The sequence below is a fragment of the Xyrauchen texanus genome, chromosome 21, assembly GCF_025860055.1.
Source record: "Xyrauchen texanus isolate HMW12.3.18 chromosome 21, RBS_HiC_50CHRs, whole genome shotgun sequence".
Lineage (NCBI taxonomy): Eukaryota > Metazoa > Chordata > Actinopteri > Cypriniformes > Catostomidae > Xyrauchen > Xyrauchen texanus.
This window is the reverse complement of record NC_068296.1, coordinates 9743656-9761436: the sequence shown is the minus strand read 5'-3', so window position 1 is coordinate 9761436 and position 17781 is coordinate 9743656. Positions and strand designations below refer to the sequence as shown.

At 36.9% G+C, this 17781-nt stretch overlaps 1 protein-coding gene across 1 annotated transcript in view; it reads left to right on the top strand.

The window, feature by feature from the left end:
• Positions 1-7134: 7134 nt before the first annotated feature.
• The window catches only part of LOC127661835 (CXADR-like membrane protein), a 106573-nt gene continuing 95926 nt past the window's right edge, over positions 7135-17781 (top strand). The window contains exon 1 of the mRNA XM_052152758.1: positions 7135-7480. Within this exon, the coding sequence (XP_052008718.1) occupies positions 7450-7480 (31 nt within the window). The 5' untranslated portion in view covers positions 7135-7449. The remainder of the gene's footprint in view (positions 7481-17781) is intronic.

The window sequence follows — 17781 nt, the reverse complement described above, 5'->3', positions numbered from 1 at the left end:
ACCCATCTGTCTTTGTCTTTTCATTGAATCGTATGCAATAATTTGAATAGTTTTTTAGGTTCCATCTGGTTATTGGCGTGCATACAGCTAGGCTGTGTGCCAAGTGATATTTAAACTTATTGCAAATAATTATTTGGCTATACTGAACCCGTGGTAGGGGGCCCCTGGTGGTCGTGGGGGGCCCTATTCAGCCGCATATGTCGCTAAATAGGCATGGCTGGCACTGCTGCCTACCATCTTCTAATAGATTAAGCTGCTCTCCCTCTTTCTCATAGTGAAGTATCTTCAAGAACACCAGATAGACATAGAATGTCTGTCAGCATGTCTAAACTATCTCTGTCAACACAACATCTACATTTTAATTGCCAATTACACTTGTATTTGAGAGATTTGACCTGTTTCTCATGCTTCATTTGCTGGAATGTCTTTCCTTCCTTATCTCTGATCATCATGGATTCCATCCTCTCAGCCTCTCTCTCTCTCTCTCTCTCATATGGGAATCAGCCCTGAATGAAAGCAACTGCAAGTACAATGTGGAACTTTGTTGTCAGTGGTTCTTTCATCAAATGGATCTGACATCTCCAGTCCTTCTTTGTCCAAGTCAGAGCTAAAGTCGATGATCAGAACATAAAAGTAACCCATCCTCATCACTGCCTGACATTACCTCAACACGTGAGGTGGGTGAGAAAGCAAATTTTCCTCTTCACTAAGCGTTCTTTCACACTAGAGGTTTTGGTGCAGACCCAAGTCCATTTTATTTTAGAGTTTGGTTTGTTTGGTTGTCTGAAAGTGGTCTTCCGTACTTAAGTGCACAGTAGTGTACCGCATCCATGTCTGCTTGAAAAGGTGGTATGGGGTATGGTTTATTGTATGGGTTCGCAGTTGGTATGAGAACAATTTTTTCTAAGTCATGGAAGTGAACTGATATTGACAATGTATAATATGTATGTTTGAATGCTCCCTATCTCGCTTACTATAGTATAATGCATTTATCATAGCTTTCTCTGAATAAACTGCAATTGCCTCAAATGCAAGTGTTGTTCTGTTCTTGCACAGTTTTGGTGCTAAAACCAAAGGGACAAAAATATTAATAAAAGAATGAATCTGCAATCATCTCGTCCTAAGTTGTTTCCTAAATATAGTGGTAAACAGCTGCTGATAGTATGTACAGTGTCACATTGAAACTCAAACTGATGTTGTAAAATACAGAAATTTATAACAAAAAGTGTCACGGGAAAGGAGACCCGCATGTCATGGGGAGGTGACAAAGCCTCAAAAAAGTGTGCTTATATGGAAAATGATAGAAGTAACATGAAATGAGGATGGTTTTAATTTGATTTAGAAGGTGCTGGATGCAAATACGCAGTGACCCAGACTTTGTTCTATTAAAATGGATTGGAATGTGCTTTTTCTGATCCATAAACAAACAAAGTGATGTGGATCAATAAGCCATATGACCACTGAGGCCTTGAGCTGCTGACCATAAATCTCTGAAGGCCACCCATTCATTAAATTATAAAAAGATCCATGAGCCGTGAAAGTCCACGGCTTTAAGATCCCATTGGCGCCTAAAAATAGAGTTCTACAAAGAGACTTTACCATTCGTATTGTTTCTTTGGAAGCCTTTTAACTTTGTTTGAGTCCCAGAGGTCACCACAGACATGCGTTCGCCTTCCAGAGTGCAAATGTGTCTCTTTTCATTTTCTTGTCAGAAAAATGCTTACAAGTCCATGAAAGATGTCATAAAAAGAATGTGTGCGTGCTGGAGGACACAGGGAGTTTTTTTCTGTGTCACGATACCGATGGTACACTTTTAGAAAAAAAAAAAAAACGATTATTTATGTATATTCTATATTGAACCCTGTCTTTACTCAACTTCAAAGAACCCCTTATGCCTAAAAGGTTCTACATAAAACCTTTTCACCTGTAGACCCGTATAGGTTTCTTTTGATTGATGCCTAAGTAATGGTTCTATATGGAACATTTTATGGGTTCCAAATAATAAGTGAGCAATAGAACCCTTTAAGTTTCTATATATAATGCATTCCTACTTCTCATAATTAGCATTGTGAAGTGCAAGTGGTTCTTCAGGAAAACATGTTTGTAATGGGGTAAAATGGGCAAGGAGGAAGCAGGAACTGGTTGAACAGTAAATGTAACTTTTAATGTCACAATTTAACTTAAAACAACATAATACAAACATAAACATAAACACAAAAACACACATACACACACATACAAAGCATGGCCGCATGTCTCTCTTGAACTGGTCCCTCTGGCTCATCTTTATCCCCCTCCCAGCAGATTAGCCCGATTCAGGGCCAGGCGTGTCCTCACAATGTTGTAAACTAAAATAGATTGGGGCATTTTAAAAAATCATTGCCTATGCACTTAAGAAAGATTATATTTTCAAGCATTGAAAGACTTTTAAAGAGGTCTTCTCCCCAACAGTAACACAAAAATATGCTCACTCAAAAGTCATTATCTGAGATTGCTTGTAGACCTGTGCTAAAACAGAGAAACAGAGACTCAAACTTGCTTTATAAGACAAAAGGACATAATCCAAATTTAGAGCTAAAATGTGGCACAATGTATTGTAAACCAATCAGGTTTAAAGAGCTTTATTCACCCCAATGATTTTTCAGAACCGGCTATATAAATATCAACCATCTGTGTGACCATCTGCATTCATATGCTAAATCAAGTGCAAAGGCCAAGCCACCAAACACCCTTAAATCAGCCACCATTTTCACTTGCCCTTCATTTTTAGACAGGTGACCTGCACTATTTTCACTATTTTTCTGTTCCTTCTTTGGACATGGCTGATGTTTCCTCTGGGCATAAGAGTGATAATACAAGAGTTATTGTTTTTAGCAGTACTTGAGTTGTTCATATATGTTCTAGAATAGTGATTTGAGACAAGCTGGACTTTAAGACATCATATCCCATAGCCCTCCGCCCTGCCACATATGTATATAAGGATATTTCATATAGAAATATGGCTACCCATTGCACAATAGTCTTTTGTCTTTTCAAACATATTTCTCAAAACAACTTTGGTAAATCATGAGCACCAGGGTAAAACAAAAGGGGGTCGCACACCTGTTGACTAGTGGACAGCATGGAATACTCTAAAATAAAAAAAAATATTTTCTTTGAAGGTACATACACAGCAGTTTCCCGCCATCTCTGGAGCATATAGTTTTCCATTAAATTCGACCCAAATTATTATCAAAGGACAAAGACTACTTACTCTTGCCATCAGTGGATAATATATTGTGTATATACATCTTACCTATACATTTAATTTTCAGTTAAAATATGTCTTTTTGTGGTATGATAGCTTGAATGAAACCTCTTCAAACATACATACAGAGAAATTGCATAATAATGTTAAATGATTCGGTTTGCACAGTTAAATGTGCAGTTTCATACACTAACCTGCAAACTCATCAATGTCACTTTCTTTCTTTAAGAAGTACAAAAAAATAACTTTTTTTTATGCTTTCTGTGTGAGGAGCTATAAAATACTAGTCCTATGTTGTGATACCTGTGCCTTACGAACTGCTTCAGTAAATGTTATATCACGCTTTTGTGGTCTCCCAACACTTATATATATATATATATATTGCAACAATTCCAATTCTGTTGATTTCAGTCTGATGCACAAAAACATTACAACCGGACCTGGACAAAATTCAATTGTAACATTAAAAGGTATGACCCCTTTTACATTCAAAAATGTCAAAACAGGTCCCTCAAAAGAGGTTTTAAATGAACACACTTATTGATTTGCTTATGAAAGTGTGTCCTTGGTTGTGTTACTGTTAGAAAAAAAATATCAATTAAAGGACTACAGACATAAAGTAAACAAAGGACAAACCAAGAAATAGAGAAATTGACTTTTTTCCCATAAAGCTTATCAAAAACAAAATAGAACTTACTGAGCATCATAAAGAGTGCTTTCTTCTTAAGAAGCTATGTGAGTAGTGAATAGGAAAAAATTCCTATTAAAAGCATAATATATCTTTTCCAAAAACAAGTTCCCCAAGACAGAAGCTTAAAAATAGCCACCAGCATTCAATTTATGTTAAATAAGGATGCAGATGTAGATGCCTGTAGCGGCTGGGGTGTGGTCGAGCATTCGTCCGGAGAGAGAGAAAACGGTAAGGGTGCACACCTGAGTTCTATAATGTTTAACCACTGTTTCTGATTGCATTAAGCATTAGGGAGAGCAATAAAAGGAGAGATCACGCAAGAGACAGGGAGAGAGAGAGACACGTTGAAGCTGAAAAGCTATTTTTGAGTTTACCTTTTGAGTTGAAGCCACACATTTCCAGTTTCCTCCTTTCACCCCACAACGAATCCCGTTACAATGCCGAAATAGATCCTTGTGATATGTGATGATACTTCTTGGAATTATTCTGCTGATAATGGACACATGAAAGACAATCCTCAGCTGATCTGGGAAGCAAGGTCAAAGACAACTTTTGTTTCTTCCTATGTGTGTGCGTACACAATGCACATATGTGAATGCAAGTGCATGTATGCATGTGTTTATGTGCACGTAAGTGTCTGGGCTATTATATGAATGCATGTGACTCCATGTATTTACAGAAATGGTTTTCAACCAGGGGGCCTCAGCAAACTTCCAAGGAGGCCACAATATGACTTACTGTTAATAATTCAATATTAGCTTGTGTGTTCCAGCTGGTGTCAATATGTGCATGTGTGTATAATAGGGCTTGTTCGTGAAACACATGCAAAACAAATATCAAAATTCAATTAAATTCAAAACGCCAATTTGCGCAAGAATGGTTTTATAAACAGTTTACACAGAAATGTAATAGGCTTCGTGAATGAGGCTCATTGTGTGCATCTGTATGTATTTACAGGTCTAGGCCAGATGAGGATGCTCAGGCCTCTTGATGTCGTAGATGGTTGTTTAAAGAGGGCAATGTTTTTCTTTTTGTGTCCGGAGACATGCACAATGCTGCGTTCTTCTCCTCATTCTTGTTTATCTCAGCCTGTTCTTGCTCAAACACTCTATCTCACATCTCATCTGCAGTAACTGCCTTAAAGGCAACGTGGTTGTGTGGGAAGTTGGTTCTCTTAGGAACAGGTTAAAAATGAATCAAAGCAGGATTAAATTTGCTGTCTTTTTATTTTTCGTGGGCTACGTGCACCTTGACTGACAATACAAAAATACTGTAAAGGGAGTGGGCTATATAAAGTCATACCTCTCATCAGTAAAGTTTTCTGCTATTAAACGTGTTCCGCAATAGTTTAAGATCCCATTTTCTTTTAAGCTACTTTCAAAAACACTTTTCCACTTAACAAATTCACAATAACGTCTATATTTCAACCACACATTTCTCTTTTACAATGACTTGTTATGGACACACCATCAAATGTCACAGAAATGCAAATAGATTTAAATAATTAATGTTTTAAATGTATTTTATTTCAGTATAATTTTTTAAATATGTGTAACCCTAGTTCTTAAAAGTAATTGAAATTGAAAAAGAATAGAAAATGTTCTGTAAAGTGTTACACTAATTTTTGACTAAACATAGAATAGAATCCTTTATTGTGGTCACACATTATACACACAGTTTTTGTTGCATATATACAGTGAAATGTATTAGTTTTCACATATCCCAGCTAAGCTGGGGTCAGAGTGCAGGGTCAGCCATGATACGGCACACCCCTGGAGCAGATAGGGTTAAGGGCCTTGCTCAAGGGAACAACAGTGGCGCTGGGGCTTGAACCCCTGACCTTCTGGTCAGTAACCCTGAGCCTCAACCACTGAGCCACCACTGCCCCTAGGTATTAGATAATAGTAACATCATACTTTGTAATTAGATTACACCCAAACCTGCCAATATTCAGAAGCAGGTTGAATAAGGGGGAGGGACATTCTCATTCTAGAGAGCATTTTATTGGACAAATAATTAGGAAACAACGTGAGAGCAAGTTGCATCATTATTTATTTTTGTATTTGTTTTCCCGGAAGAGACAGACTTAATACCATGTTGCTCTAAGGGGATTATTGCTGTAATGAGTGACTACAGTTTTTACTAATTCTGTCTCACTGATTTTGAGATATATGTGCTAATTGTGAGATCTTCTGTTTGAAGATGGTACATATCCCAGTGAGTGTTTGACATATTAAATCCAGTCCAGTCGTTCTGTGATGTTATGTTCGAAACCTTCATGAATAATTTGATAATTATTAGCAACATTTCAGTTTTTTTTAAAACAAATCTATTGGACAGTTTTAAAAAAATTGTTAAATCACCTTGAACAAAACTGAAAATGATAAATGAGTATTTTTCTCAAAATAATCATTAGCTAATTTACTTTTTTTATATTAAAAATAATATCAAATTGCCTCAAAGGTCTCACGGATCAGGACAAATTTGCAGTGCATAGTGACAAACAAATCTTTAGGAAAGTGCTGTGTTAGTTTTTGTTGCTATTTAGTGTTTTGGAAGAAAATCAAATCAAAAGAGCTTTTAACCCACGGGGACTTTAGCCCCATTGTACCCTACAATGCCATAGTAGTTTCCAACTCATGAACATATTTGACTTATTCCATTTTTATTCAATATTCAATATTCAATACATTTAGGATATATATCCCATGTTTGATCAATTAAACCGTTTATTTGCAGAATGTTAATGAACATCGTTATTATTGTCCATGATGTAGATGACACAATTTGCAGTGTCGGCGACTGTTGTGCGTATTACTTATTTATTTATTTATTTATTTACAATAATAAATGTAACTGCTGTGCAAAGGCACAATGCAATCTGAGCATCTTGCAAAACAGACATGTGCTTTCTGATATACTGCAAAATAGATGTAGCCTATTATATTTAATATTATTTATTATATGTGTCATATATAGTACATTGTAACACTATTATTTAACAATTTGTTCTTACACTGTGGCTGCAATCAGAGCACTTTGTACCGCTGAGCACACGCTCTTCTTCCTAACAGCGCGAGTGTAGGCTACTTCAGACTCTAGAGGTCTCCATCCTTCAGCATCCACACACAGAGCGTTGTGCATTCTTCTGCATCGGCATCTCGGAGAGAGAGAGAGAGAGAGAGAGAGATGGACACCGTGCAACCTGAGACGCGCGTCCTCCGTCAGACCAAACAGGAACTTTGATGATCTGATGGTGAAACCGATGGAAACGTCCAGGAGATGATGTTCCTGTCCTTGATGATTGATTCGTCTTTCAGAATGTTCAGTTATGCTGTCCTTGTACTCGTCTCATTATAGATCCGATCCTTATTTCTGATCAAGTAGTCCTACTTCTGCTCGACTACAGCTTTGTGTGATTGAACACTTGGGTCCGGCTGAAGAATAGCGAAGGAACCAGGTCGCATTGTTTCCAGTCTCATTATTATAAAGGACTTCCAGATCATACAGGATGTCTGCCACATACCGCTCCTTATTCCTTTGTAAGTAATTTGAGTTATTTATTCCTTTACGCGTGAGTCAAAATAATAGTACTTGGAGTATGACATGATGTTTCATTGTTGGACATCAACCCATAAGTTGAGACGATTCATCATGTGCTAATTATTGTAACATGAGTGAATTGTCACCATTGTTCACCTTGCTCCATGCTCAATAAGTTTTCATCTTTGAATAAGAGCAGTCTTCCTTAATTTTACACATTTTAATCCAAGGTTGATGGAACAGACTAAAGTAGAGTTCATAACAAAACCTCCACCCATTTGAGTCTTCTGTTGAGTAAATCAAATCCAGATGGTTATGAGGGTTAAGATGAGCTACAGCTACACCCTTTAAATGGAGTGAATGCTTATGGACTGGTTTTATACCTTCTGTTTGTGTCTGAAACTCCAATAGTAGAGGAATATGGGTGTGTGTAGCATGCATTTACTGATAAATAATAGCTAACATATTTAGGCTATATATGACTTTAGCATAGGAGGATGCTCGTGCATTATCTATTCCAACATAATATAGCGGGCAAATGATTGTTGCGTTTGGCAATTGAACTGTTGGGGCATATCACAATTGAACGTCCTTTGTAGAACTGAACAAAGACAGGGCACGTCACCCAATCTAGATCGCTTAATTTGTTGTGACATCGGACGGCAAAAAATAGATCCTCATGTTAAACGTCCAGAGAAGAGCCGGTGGCGCGAGCCGCTCTGGTGTCGGGTGGGCACTGGGGTCTCGCGTGTGAGCGTGTGCCGGGGTCAGATTTCGGAAGGATGTGTGAATGGATGTATGCCCCCCATTGGTGACATTCCGAGTCCTATTGTCCGACTATTGGCTATGCACCCGCGCGTGGCTGTCCCATCGTTTATTATAATCACTGCGCCAAACTTTGTCCCCTCATCCATCATTTTTGTCCTCTGTGCGTATGATGTATGAAGAAAGCAATGTGTCTTCAGTCCAGTACCTGCCTATTGTGCACTATACATTTAAGACAAAGTCTATTAAAATTCTCCAGTCTCCACTCATTCTCGGTGGCGTGATGAGAAGCTCAACACTGCCTTAACACTTCTGACAAAAGGGCATACGATTTCCAAGAACACTTCAGGGCTCTTATTTTATAAGTCTAAATCATTAATTTTCCTTAAGGGTTTCAGGAAAGTGTTTCCATGACATAAGACCCCCAGGAATGTAAAATGCTTGGTACACTTTACATTAATATGCATGCTACATTATAATAACATTAGTAACTACTGAGTAATACACATGAACAATGTGCACTTAATATGCATTTATTTCTAGTGTAATTTATTATCTTTTATAACACTGTAATGTAAAGAGTTATCTATGTTTTTGCTTAAAGTGGTGAAACTGTAACCCACACATGTACGGGATGCTGCTAGTTGGTGTAATCTCATTAGAATGATGGCAAGAGAAATAGGGAGTGTGTATACGAGCCCTTACAAATTCACAGAATATGCTGTACATGGTAGAAATTATGCATTAGAACCTTGAAATATCTTTGCATTTCATTTAGGTGATATGTTGATATTCAAAATGTAGGCTAAAATCTTTGATTCACAGTAGTAATATTTCCAATCATACAGATATTTGTCTATTTAAATGAAATGTGAAATAATGTGGATATTATCATTGTTAACAACTTAGCCTCAGTTAATCGGTTTATCAATACACTGTAAGGTTACCACATTTTAAAGGTCATGCTTTTTTGATGTTGTTGTCTGGTTATTTTTGTCTTTACCAAGGCATCTACCAAACCTTAGTTATTTTCAGACATGATATTAGATCATTTTAATGTGTTGTTTGTTTGTAAATTATGATCTGCTTAGTCTTTGTCTTTGAGAATGGACTGAACTGAGAACTCTCTATGTGCCACTGCTGGTGCAACAAATCAGTTAAATAAAATAGCCATGCATATCATTATAAGTATGCTCCATTGAGTATGCTTTACTCTATTAATAGAAGCAAGCTTTTAAATTGGCATGCTTGATGTGTAGAGTTCATTGAGCATCCTCAATGATATATCAATAGTATGTAATGGGGTAATTTCCATTTGATTTGATTTGATGCTTTCAAAGATCTAACATTATTTAAGTCTTGCACCCCAGAGGATAGCAATATATATTTAATAGTCTTATCACAATAATCAAATGCTGCAAACTGCTACTATCAGGAAATGAGCTACAAATGGACAAACCAACCCTACTCAACGCAGTCAGATCACAGCCTATATAATAAATCTTTAGTCGTACCCCTCGCAGAGACTGACTTGAATGGGAAACGTTAAATGGGAAGTCTGGGCAGTAATATCAGATTGTAATTCACTTGTCAGAAATGTAATGGGAACATAATAACTTTCTCAATGCCACATGATTACTGACTCTCACAAAGTCACTTTGACCCATTTGTTTTTTCCATCAATATACAGTGCCAAAATGTGATCTGGTAGGCCTACGGTTTAGAATATACATTGCAGGTTGCCATTAGTTACGGAAACAGCAAACTCTTGCTTAAAGTTACTCATTTTCTCCTTCTGTGCTATATTTAGCTGATAACCACAGGCAGAAAGAAGATCTCACATATCTGAAAATGACAGGACCGCAGACCCAGAGGTTCTAAAATGACATCTTGACGTGTTTCGTCCCTGAATCACAGCAGGTGTGCGAAGAATGAATAAGCATGCAAAACATTTCCAAACATTTACACACACACATGCACGCACACACAATGCTCAAGTTATTTAAAAAGGTTGTCTTTCGTTTTCCATGTAAGGAAAAATGCAGATAGAAAATCTCGGTTTTAGAATGGCTTTGGCATTTTAATAATTTTTTCTTGTAAACTCTATGGATCATGGTATACATTACATTTTAAGAAGATTGTGTTTTTTAATAAATATTTATGAGAAAGCGTTTGCAGATTTTAAATAGGTATTTGCAGAACGATTTGAATTAGTTTAATGGATGATATTTTCATCTGGAGATTTGGAGTTTTTATTTATTTTGTTTACTGAAGCTCAGATGTTTGGTTAGGTAACATAAATAACATTGCTATTTTATAAGTGGTTTGGGTGTCTTTAGTGACATGAAAATTCCTGAGATTAGATTTGACATCAATTTAGTATCCAGATTGTCAGAGAACTATCCATGCATCTTTGAGAAGATGATTCTCTTTGTCATTGGATGATATTACTAGCCTCTACTTTATGGACTTTAATTCTGTATTTAGTGCAGTGCTATTCAGACAGTATGAATGTCTCCTGCTGCCCCCGATCTGAGGTGACATTGTCTCAGTTTTAAACTCTACACTGAAATTCAATATTTGTCCTGTGCTGTCATACAGTTCCTCACAGTGCAGATAAACAGCTTGAAGTATTCTCCATATGTTTTGTTCTGCTCGTTCTGCCATGAGAATCATGTGGTGCTGATTCTTTTTGTAATGACGCTGTGAATGAAAAAAATATTTACACCAAAAAAAGATTCAATTTTAAAATAAAGCTTTTATGTAGCGACAACTGTAAGTAATCAATTAGGTTGCTTTTACCCAAGGAGTGTAAACACTGTGGCACTGCTCTGTTTGTTAGAGCATTCCAACCAGCCTGACACAGCAACACTGGCTCAACCAATGTGATGAATTCAGACTGGACTATCTGTTTGCCAGGGGTGTGAAGTGTTCAGAAAAACAGTTTGAAAACAGTCTTAACGCTAATGGCCAATTTGGCCATAAATCTGTATTCCAGTGGACACTGATAAAGGGATAATTCTAAAACATTTTGTCTCATCTATTAGTGATTGGACTTTTAGAATGTTTTGGTGTTAGGGCTTTTAGAATCTTTGAATGTTTGAACTTTTAGAATCTTTGAATGTTTGAACTTTTAGAATCTTTTACTATTTAGGCTTTTAGAATATTTTAGTGGTTGGGCTTTTAGAATCTTTTACTTTTGGAGCTTTAAGAATCTTTAAGTGTTTAGTATTTTAGGATCATTGTGCATTTTGACTTTTAGAATCTTAGGGTTAGGTGTAATTTTTTGGTCTTTGAGAATATTTTTGTGTATGGTCTTTAAGAAACTTTTAGTGTAGTGGGCATCTTGAATCTTTTTGTGTTTGGACTTTTGGAATCTTTTACTGTTTGGTATTTTATATATGTTTAGTGTTTAGGCTTATATAATATTTTGCTGTTTTGGCTGTGAGAATATTTTGTATTTTTTTTTTTTTTAAGTAAAGACAAAAATCCTGAATTATGAATGAAACTTTGCACAAAATGTAATGTTTGCAACAGTGAACACGTATACAGAAACAAGCTCCCTGACCATAAAAAATCAAAGGAAGCCACAGTAAACACCAGGCCACGTTTGAATCTTTCTCCGGCCTGTCTTTGGACTCCCTTGACTAAATTACTCCCAGATTACTTTGGAGCTGCTCAACAGGAACTGCCTATTTTTCTTTACAGCTAACCTTTAACAGATGTTCATGAATGGTCCAGGCTTACACTAATTCAATCCAGATACACCTTGGCATAGCAAAGACCAGCTTGATTACATAAGTCATTGGTCGTACGTAGCCCCCACCTTTTACTCATCCCTAATATCCAGGTTTATGAACTGACTTCCAGGATTGCATAGCCCAACAGGATTTTGCTAATCACCAACTCGGTGCTTATTTGCAAGAGAAAGAATATAATTATTTGCATTATCTGCTGCAAATAACTATGAAAGTCAAAGCTGCAAGGTCAATTGGTTTCTTGATTCCTGAAAGTACTTTGCTTGTAGTGTAAACAGTTAGATGGGCGTCCTCATTTAGGAACTAAGATTAGTACGTAGATAAACAAAATTGGCAGAAGAATTGCCAATGATCCAACCAACGAATAGCGAGGGGCAAAGTCAATAAACAGTTGTGCTTCTTTTGAATATGGTATTTCAGTGAAAATACCTGCATTTTATTCACTAACTTGTCAGAATCCAGATTAACCAGCCACTAAATACACTGAAATAGTGCTGCAACTTATTTAAATTAATAGGTTTATTTAAAGATTGTTCCCTATTTAAAAAACTCACAATGACAATGTACTATTTTCAAGCACTAATGGCAGCAGTAATTCATCAAATGACAAAAGAATAACTCTATAATGAGGCATATAACTAGACACAATGTAGTGATGTTGTACAGTCCCAGCAGTTTGTCGGATCGTGGAGGTCTGCTGCATCCTCCACAACTGGGCTCAAAGAACTGGCCTGCAAGTTTTGTGAGCTGGGTAATAAAACAATGCAGACAGTGTCTGCAAATACTGCAAATGATGCTATCAGTGAGTGCAGTTCCATCTTAGAGAAATCTTCCCTGTGTGTTTAATGGGGCTTTTCCACTGCAGGGTACAACTCGACTGCTCGCTTTTTTGGGGTTTTCCACTGTGGATAGTTCCTGGTACCTGATACTTTTTTTAGTACCACCTTGGTAGAGGTTCCAAGTGAGCCGAGCCGATACTAAATGTGACGTCAAAATCCTGCAGATCACTGATTGGTCAGGGAGAATTGTCAACACCAGCGTCATTGGAGTTCCGACACGCGACATCAACACGCTAGTTTTAAATTTAGCAACAGCGATAACAGTATCATTTGTTCACGCGACATTCGAAATATGAAAAAAGAAATGGCTGTGGGCAAAACCACGGCGTGGTCAATAAACGAGGTGCAGACGGTTCACACGTTAGCGATGAGCTAACATGGCTACCACTGGACCTACCAACAGTGTAGGGAAAAGTTAAAAAAAAAACTTAAAAGTGACTACAGAACCATCAAGGAAAAGTGGAAGTGGTTCGACCAAATTGACGCTATCAAAACCGGCGAGCAATGGGAGGGAGAGTGCCCTGGACTCAGCCACGATGGAGGATGGTACTGTACATTTTGTTACGTTAACACTATATTCTGCTTGAATGTTTCACTTTATTTAGTTGATCAGCTACTGGAAAGCTTGCTTCTAAAACAACTAGGCCAATTTAACTGTTACACTTGTGTAAAATCACCATGCAACAACTGCTTTGTGCAGCACAATGAGCTAGTAGCTAACAGCTTGCGGTCATGTTATTGTTTTGGTCAGTTTTTGTCGTGTTTAAGATGATGTCATGGTAGTAGAGGCGGCGCAACTATGACGATCAGCCTATAATCCCACCCACGTTGAGATGGCACTAAACTGCAATGGAAATGCAAGCTCAGAAACGTAAAGCAAGTAGAGTTGAGGCGAGTCGAACCGTAACGTGCAGTGGAAAATGCCATAAGATTTTAGTCTTTTTTTCTTACTGAGAAACAAATCACAATTTTCACACAGTAGATTCACTTTCTCAAAACATCTAAAAAAGACCAAATGAGAACAGTGTTTCAGCTTCTGCAAAATTTTGTTTGGGATGATTTCATCATGGGTGTATATTTGAATAATTTCAGTGTGAGTGGCTTTGCTGATGTCCTCTCAAGAAAGAAGCAGAAAACATGCTGGCATAGATGAGGCTGGCTTGCGTGTCTATTCTGAGTTCAAGCAGCATTTGATCTATACTTTTTTTGGAGGAAACAGGTATATTTTCTGTTTTTAGTGAGCAGTGATCTATCTATTCAGAGAGACACATAAATAAATATATAAACCGATTGCCAGAAAGGATAACATAAAATCTGCTGTAGAAAAAAAACCTCTGTCTTATCAGATTTTGAAGAGTATACATGAGGATCATAGATATAAAAGTAAGTGTTTGCTTGGGAAAGAATACCCAGGAGATAACCTGATCTACTCTGATAGGTTCAGCTTTGTTGATGATCCACCAAGGCTGTTTTCTTGGAACTGGGAGAATGAGGACAGATAGATGTAAATGGGTTTGTCTGATAAGTGAAGCTAGAGACAACTGTACTAACTGCAAGTGTTCCTTAGTGTTGTACCCTGACTTTTCCTAGAAAAGACTACACATGTTTACAATTTATTAATAGCTTCCCAGCCATTCAAATAATAGTTCTTCAACTTTAAAATAAATAAATGAATAAAAAAACCCCATTAAGTATCCTAAAACTAATCCATAAGACTAGTGTGTAATATTCCAAGCCTTCTGAAGCCATATGCTAGTTTTGTGTGAGAAGCAAACCAAAATGTAAGATGTTATTCATTGAATCTTTCTCGCCACAGAAGATCTCAAATCTCATTTGTTCCCGTAAACATTCTGCCATGACGTTCCAGGTTTGACACTTTCTATTGTCTCATGACCATTTATTTTTTATTATCTTTATTTTGATGTGAACTATTCATTTAAAATAATGAGGTGGTCAATTATTTCAAGCAGGATAAAACTGAATATAGGTTTACAAATTGTATTTGTTCTTGTATTTAACTTTTGATCTGATCTTACACAGCAGTTGTGGAATTCTTAGGCTTATTTAATTTATTTATTTAATTTAATTTACTTATATTCTATTCTAATTTGTGGGTAACACTTTACAATAAGTTTATATTCATCATTAGTAAAAACATTAGGTATTATGAGCAAATAATTAAAACATTTTTTACAGTATTATTGGTTAATATTCATTTATAAATCTACTGGTGTTTATTGTTAATTCATGATGCATTAATATTAACATATACAACTTTTGATGTAAAAAATTTACTAATATAATCAAGATTAATAGGTGCTGTAAATGTACTGTTGTCATTGTTAGATCATATAAACTAATGTAGTTAACCAATGTTAATGAATACAATCTTGTGGTAATGAGTTACCAATTTGTATCGCTGAGATTCTGAATTTGTCTTTGTTGTATCTGTTTCTTAACACGTTAATTGTGCTTTTGTAATTGTTGTCTGATATTGCATATGCCTGCAGTGGTGTCTATTCTAATGGTGTCTATTCTTTTTGTCAAGACAAATCCACAAGATATTTATGTTTCATGCCAGATCCACATTCAGACTCAGTCTTAATAGCTTATGTTTTGATTGTTTGATGTTTGCATTGCCAATGCATAGAATGCCTTAAAGGCAGCTATTTTATTACACAGGAAATGATGTTACATCTTCAGGCAGGAAAGCATCATCTATCTCCCAGAAGGAATTAATTAGCTTGAGACTCGAGCTTTGTTTCCACCTGTTTGACAGGCAGCTGTAGTTGAATTGAATTGATTAAAGATAGATAAATATCATCCCCTCCACAGACGCATGTTTCTCCACACAGAGAGTGGCCTTTAGGCTCTATTTGGTGCCTGGATCTTCTCCTCTTTGTTCTGAGTAGAGCTCGAGCCAGAATGTGGAGGGTAAATGTTCCACGTCGCTCTATTTAGACACCCGCTGTTCCTTTCAATTGGAAAAAGTATATTAGCTCTGCTAGCAGGTCACTCCATTTGCAGCTTTGAACTGGCTTGTTCCATTGTCTCACTTTATTTCACTCTCTCTAGCCAAAATATCCTCCACCAGGCTTTCACTTTTCAGGACCAGTCTGAACCAGACAGATCAGAGTCATGATCTGGTTAAATTAAAGATTTGTTATTGACGAATGCATTGTTTTCCACTGAAAGGTCATTCATTAGTGCGAGAGAGCTACATAAGCAAAATATGATTACATATTGTTTATCGAATTAATTGATGAGATGCAAGCTAGGGCTGAGGATTTTATGATACCGCACAATGTCTGTTGTCTGATATGAGATGTTTATGATGTTTATGCTTTGATGATTATGTGCACATAATGACTGTTGTATATTTGCAGTCCCAAATCGACCTTTATGAATTTAAAAAAAGGAGTGAATGAGTGAAGCTCATGTTATTATTGCATTGGACGATGGGGCCTGGGTAGCTCAGCGAGTATTGCGACTGACTACCACACTTGGAGTCACGAGTTTGAATCCAGGGTGGGCTGAGTGACTCCAGCCTGGTCTCCAAGCAACCAAATTGGTCCGGTTGCTAGGGAGGGTTAGAGTCACATTGGGTAATCTCATCGCAGTTGTGATTAGTGGATCTCGCTCTCAATGGCATGCTTGGTAAGTTGTGCGTGGATCGTGGAGTGTAGCATGAGTATCCAAATGTGGAGTCTCCGCTGTGTCATCCACGATGAGCCACGTGATAAGATGCATGGATTGATGGTCTCAGAAGCCGAGGCAACTGTCCTTTCCCACCCGGATTGAGGTGAGCAACCACGCCACAATGAGAACCTACTTAGTAGTGGGAATTGGGCATTCCAAATTGGATATACTGTATATATATTGCATTAGACAATTGGCAGACTTCCACTTATATTTCATTTTTGCTGAGCTTTACTGGTAATGAAATTCACTGTACAAAGAATGCAAATTAGTCTCATCTGAATATAATTTATAAATAAATTCTGTATAATTAATTGATATAAATTATATAAATGTATAAATAAATTTGCCATTGAACAGGTATCTTTCTCATGCTAAGTTTCTACATAAAAGTCCCACTATAGGCTTGTTTCTTAGTATTGAACTATTGTTTTGGCAATTACAGTTTTAACTAGTCTTCAGAAAATTCATAAAGATTTTTTACACATGTAAAAGGTTTTACGTTGTAGATGCAGTCAATATTGTACATTTCAATGTACAAACAATTTGTCTACATTTTTGGTATCAATACATATGAATACGAATAAGATAACCCTGGGTCACTTTTTCTTCAATCAAATTTGAATGGATTTTATTAGTGTTTTCTCTGATGTGCATGGAGAGCTCTTATATTAAGCAGTGTTATTAGGGAGTTTATTAGGGAGCACTAGGCATAGGTGATGAATGACTTAGTTATAAGGCCTCAGTGTCAAACATTTTTCTCCTCATAGCAGAGCAAAAACATTCCATATAGGAGTATGGCTGATCGATCACAAAGCTGCCAGCAATTATCTCCCTAATGCGACTGATTACATTGACCCTAGCATGCCAGTTTAACTAAGTGACTAAACCTTTTACGCACCCGCCACTGCACACATTCATTGGAAGAGGTTTCTGTTTGCTCTCAAGATTAAGCCCCTTGTGCAGGTGCTTTCACCTTGGAAAAAAACAAAACAAACCAAAAAATTTGTACGGTATCTTGCACTGCAGAAAAAGCTCCTGTCCTGTTTTTCGTCTTTATTCCACAGAAACTATTCCAGAACAGATGGCATAGCCACCTTTTTTTTCTTTTTTTTTTACGAGTCATTAGACTTGACTTGTTGATGAAATGGAAACCTTCCGCTGCCCTGCTCATGCAGATGTATATATTTATGGTTTAATATATATTCCGTGTACCCGCATGCCATGTGGAGAAGGCGC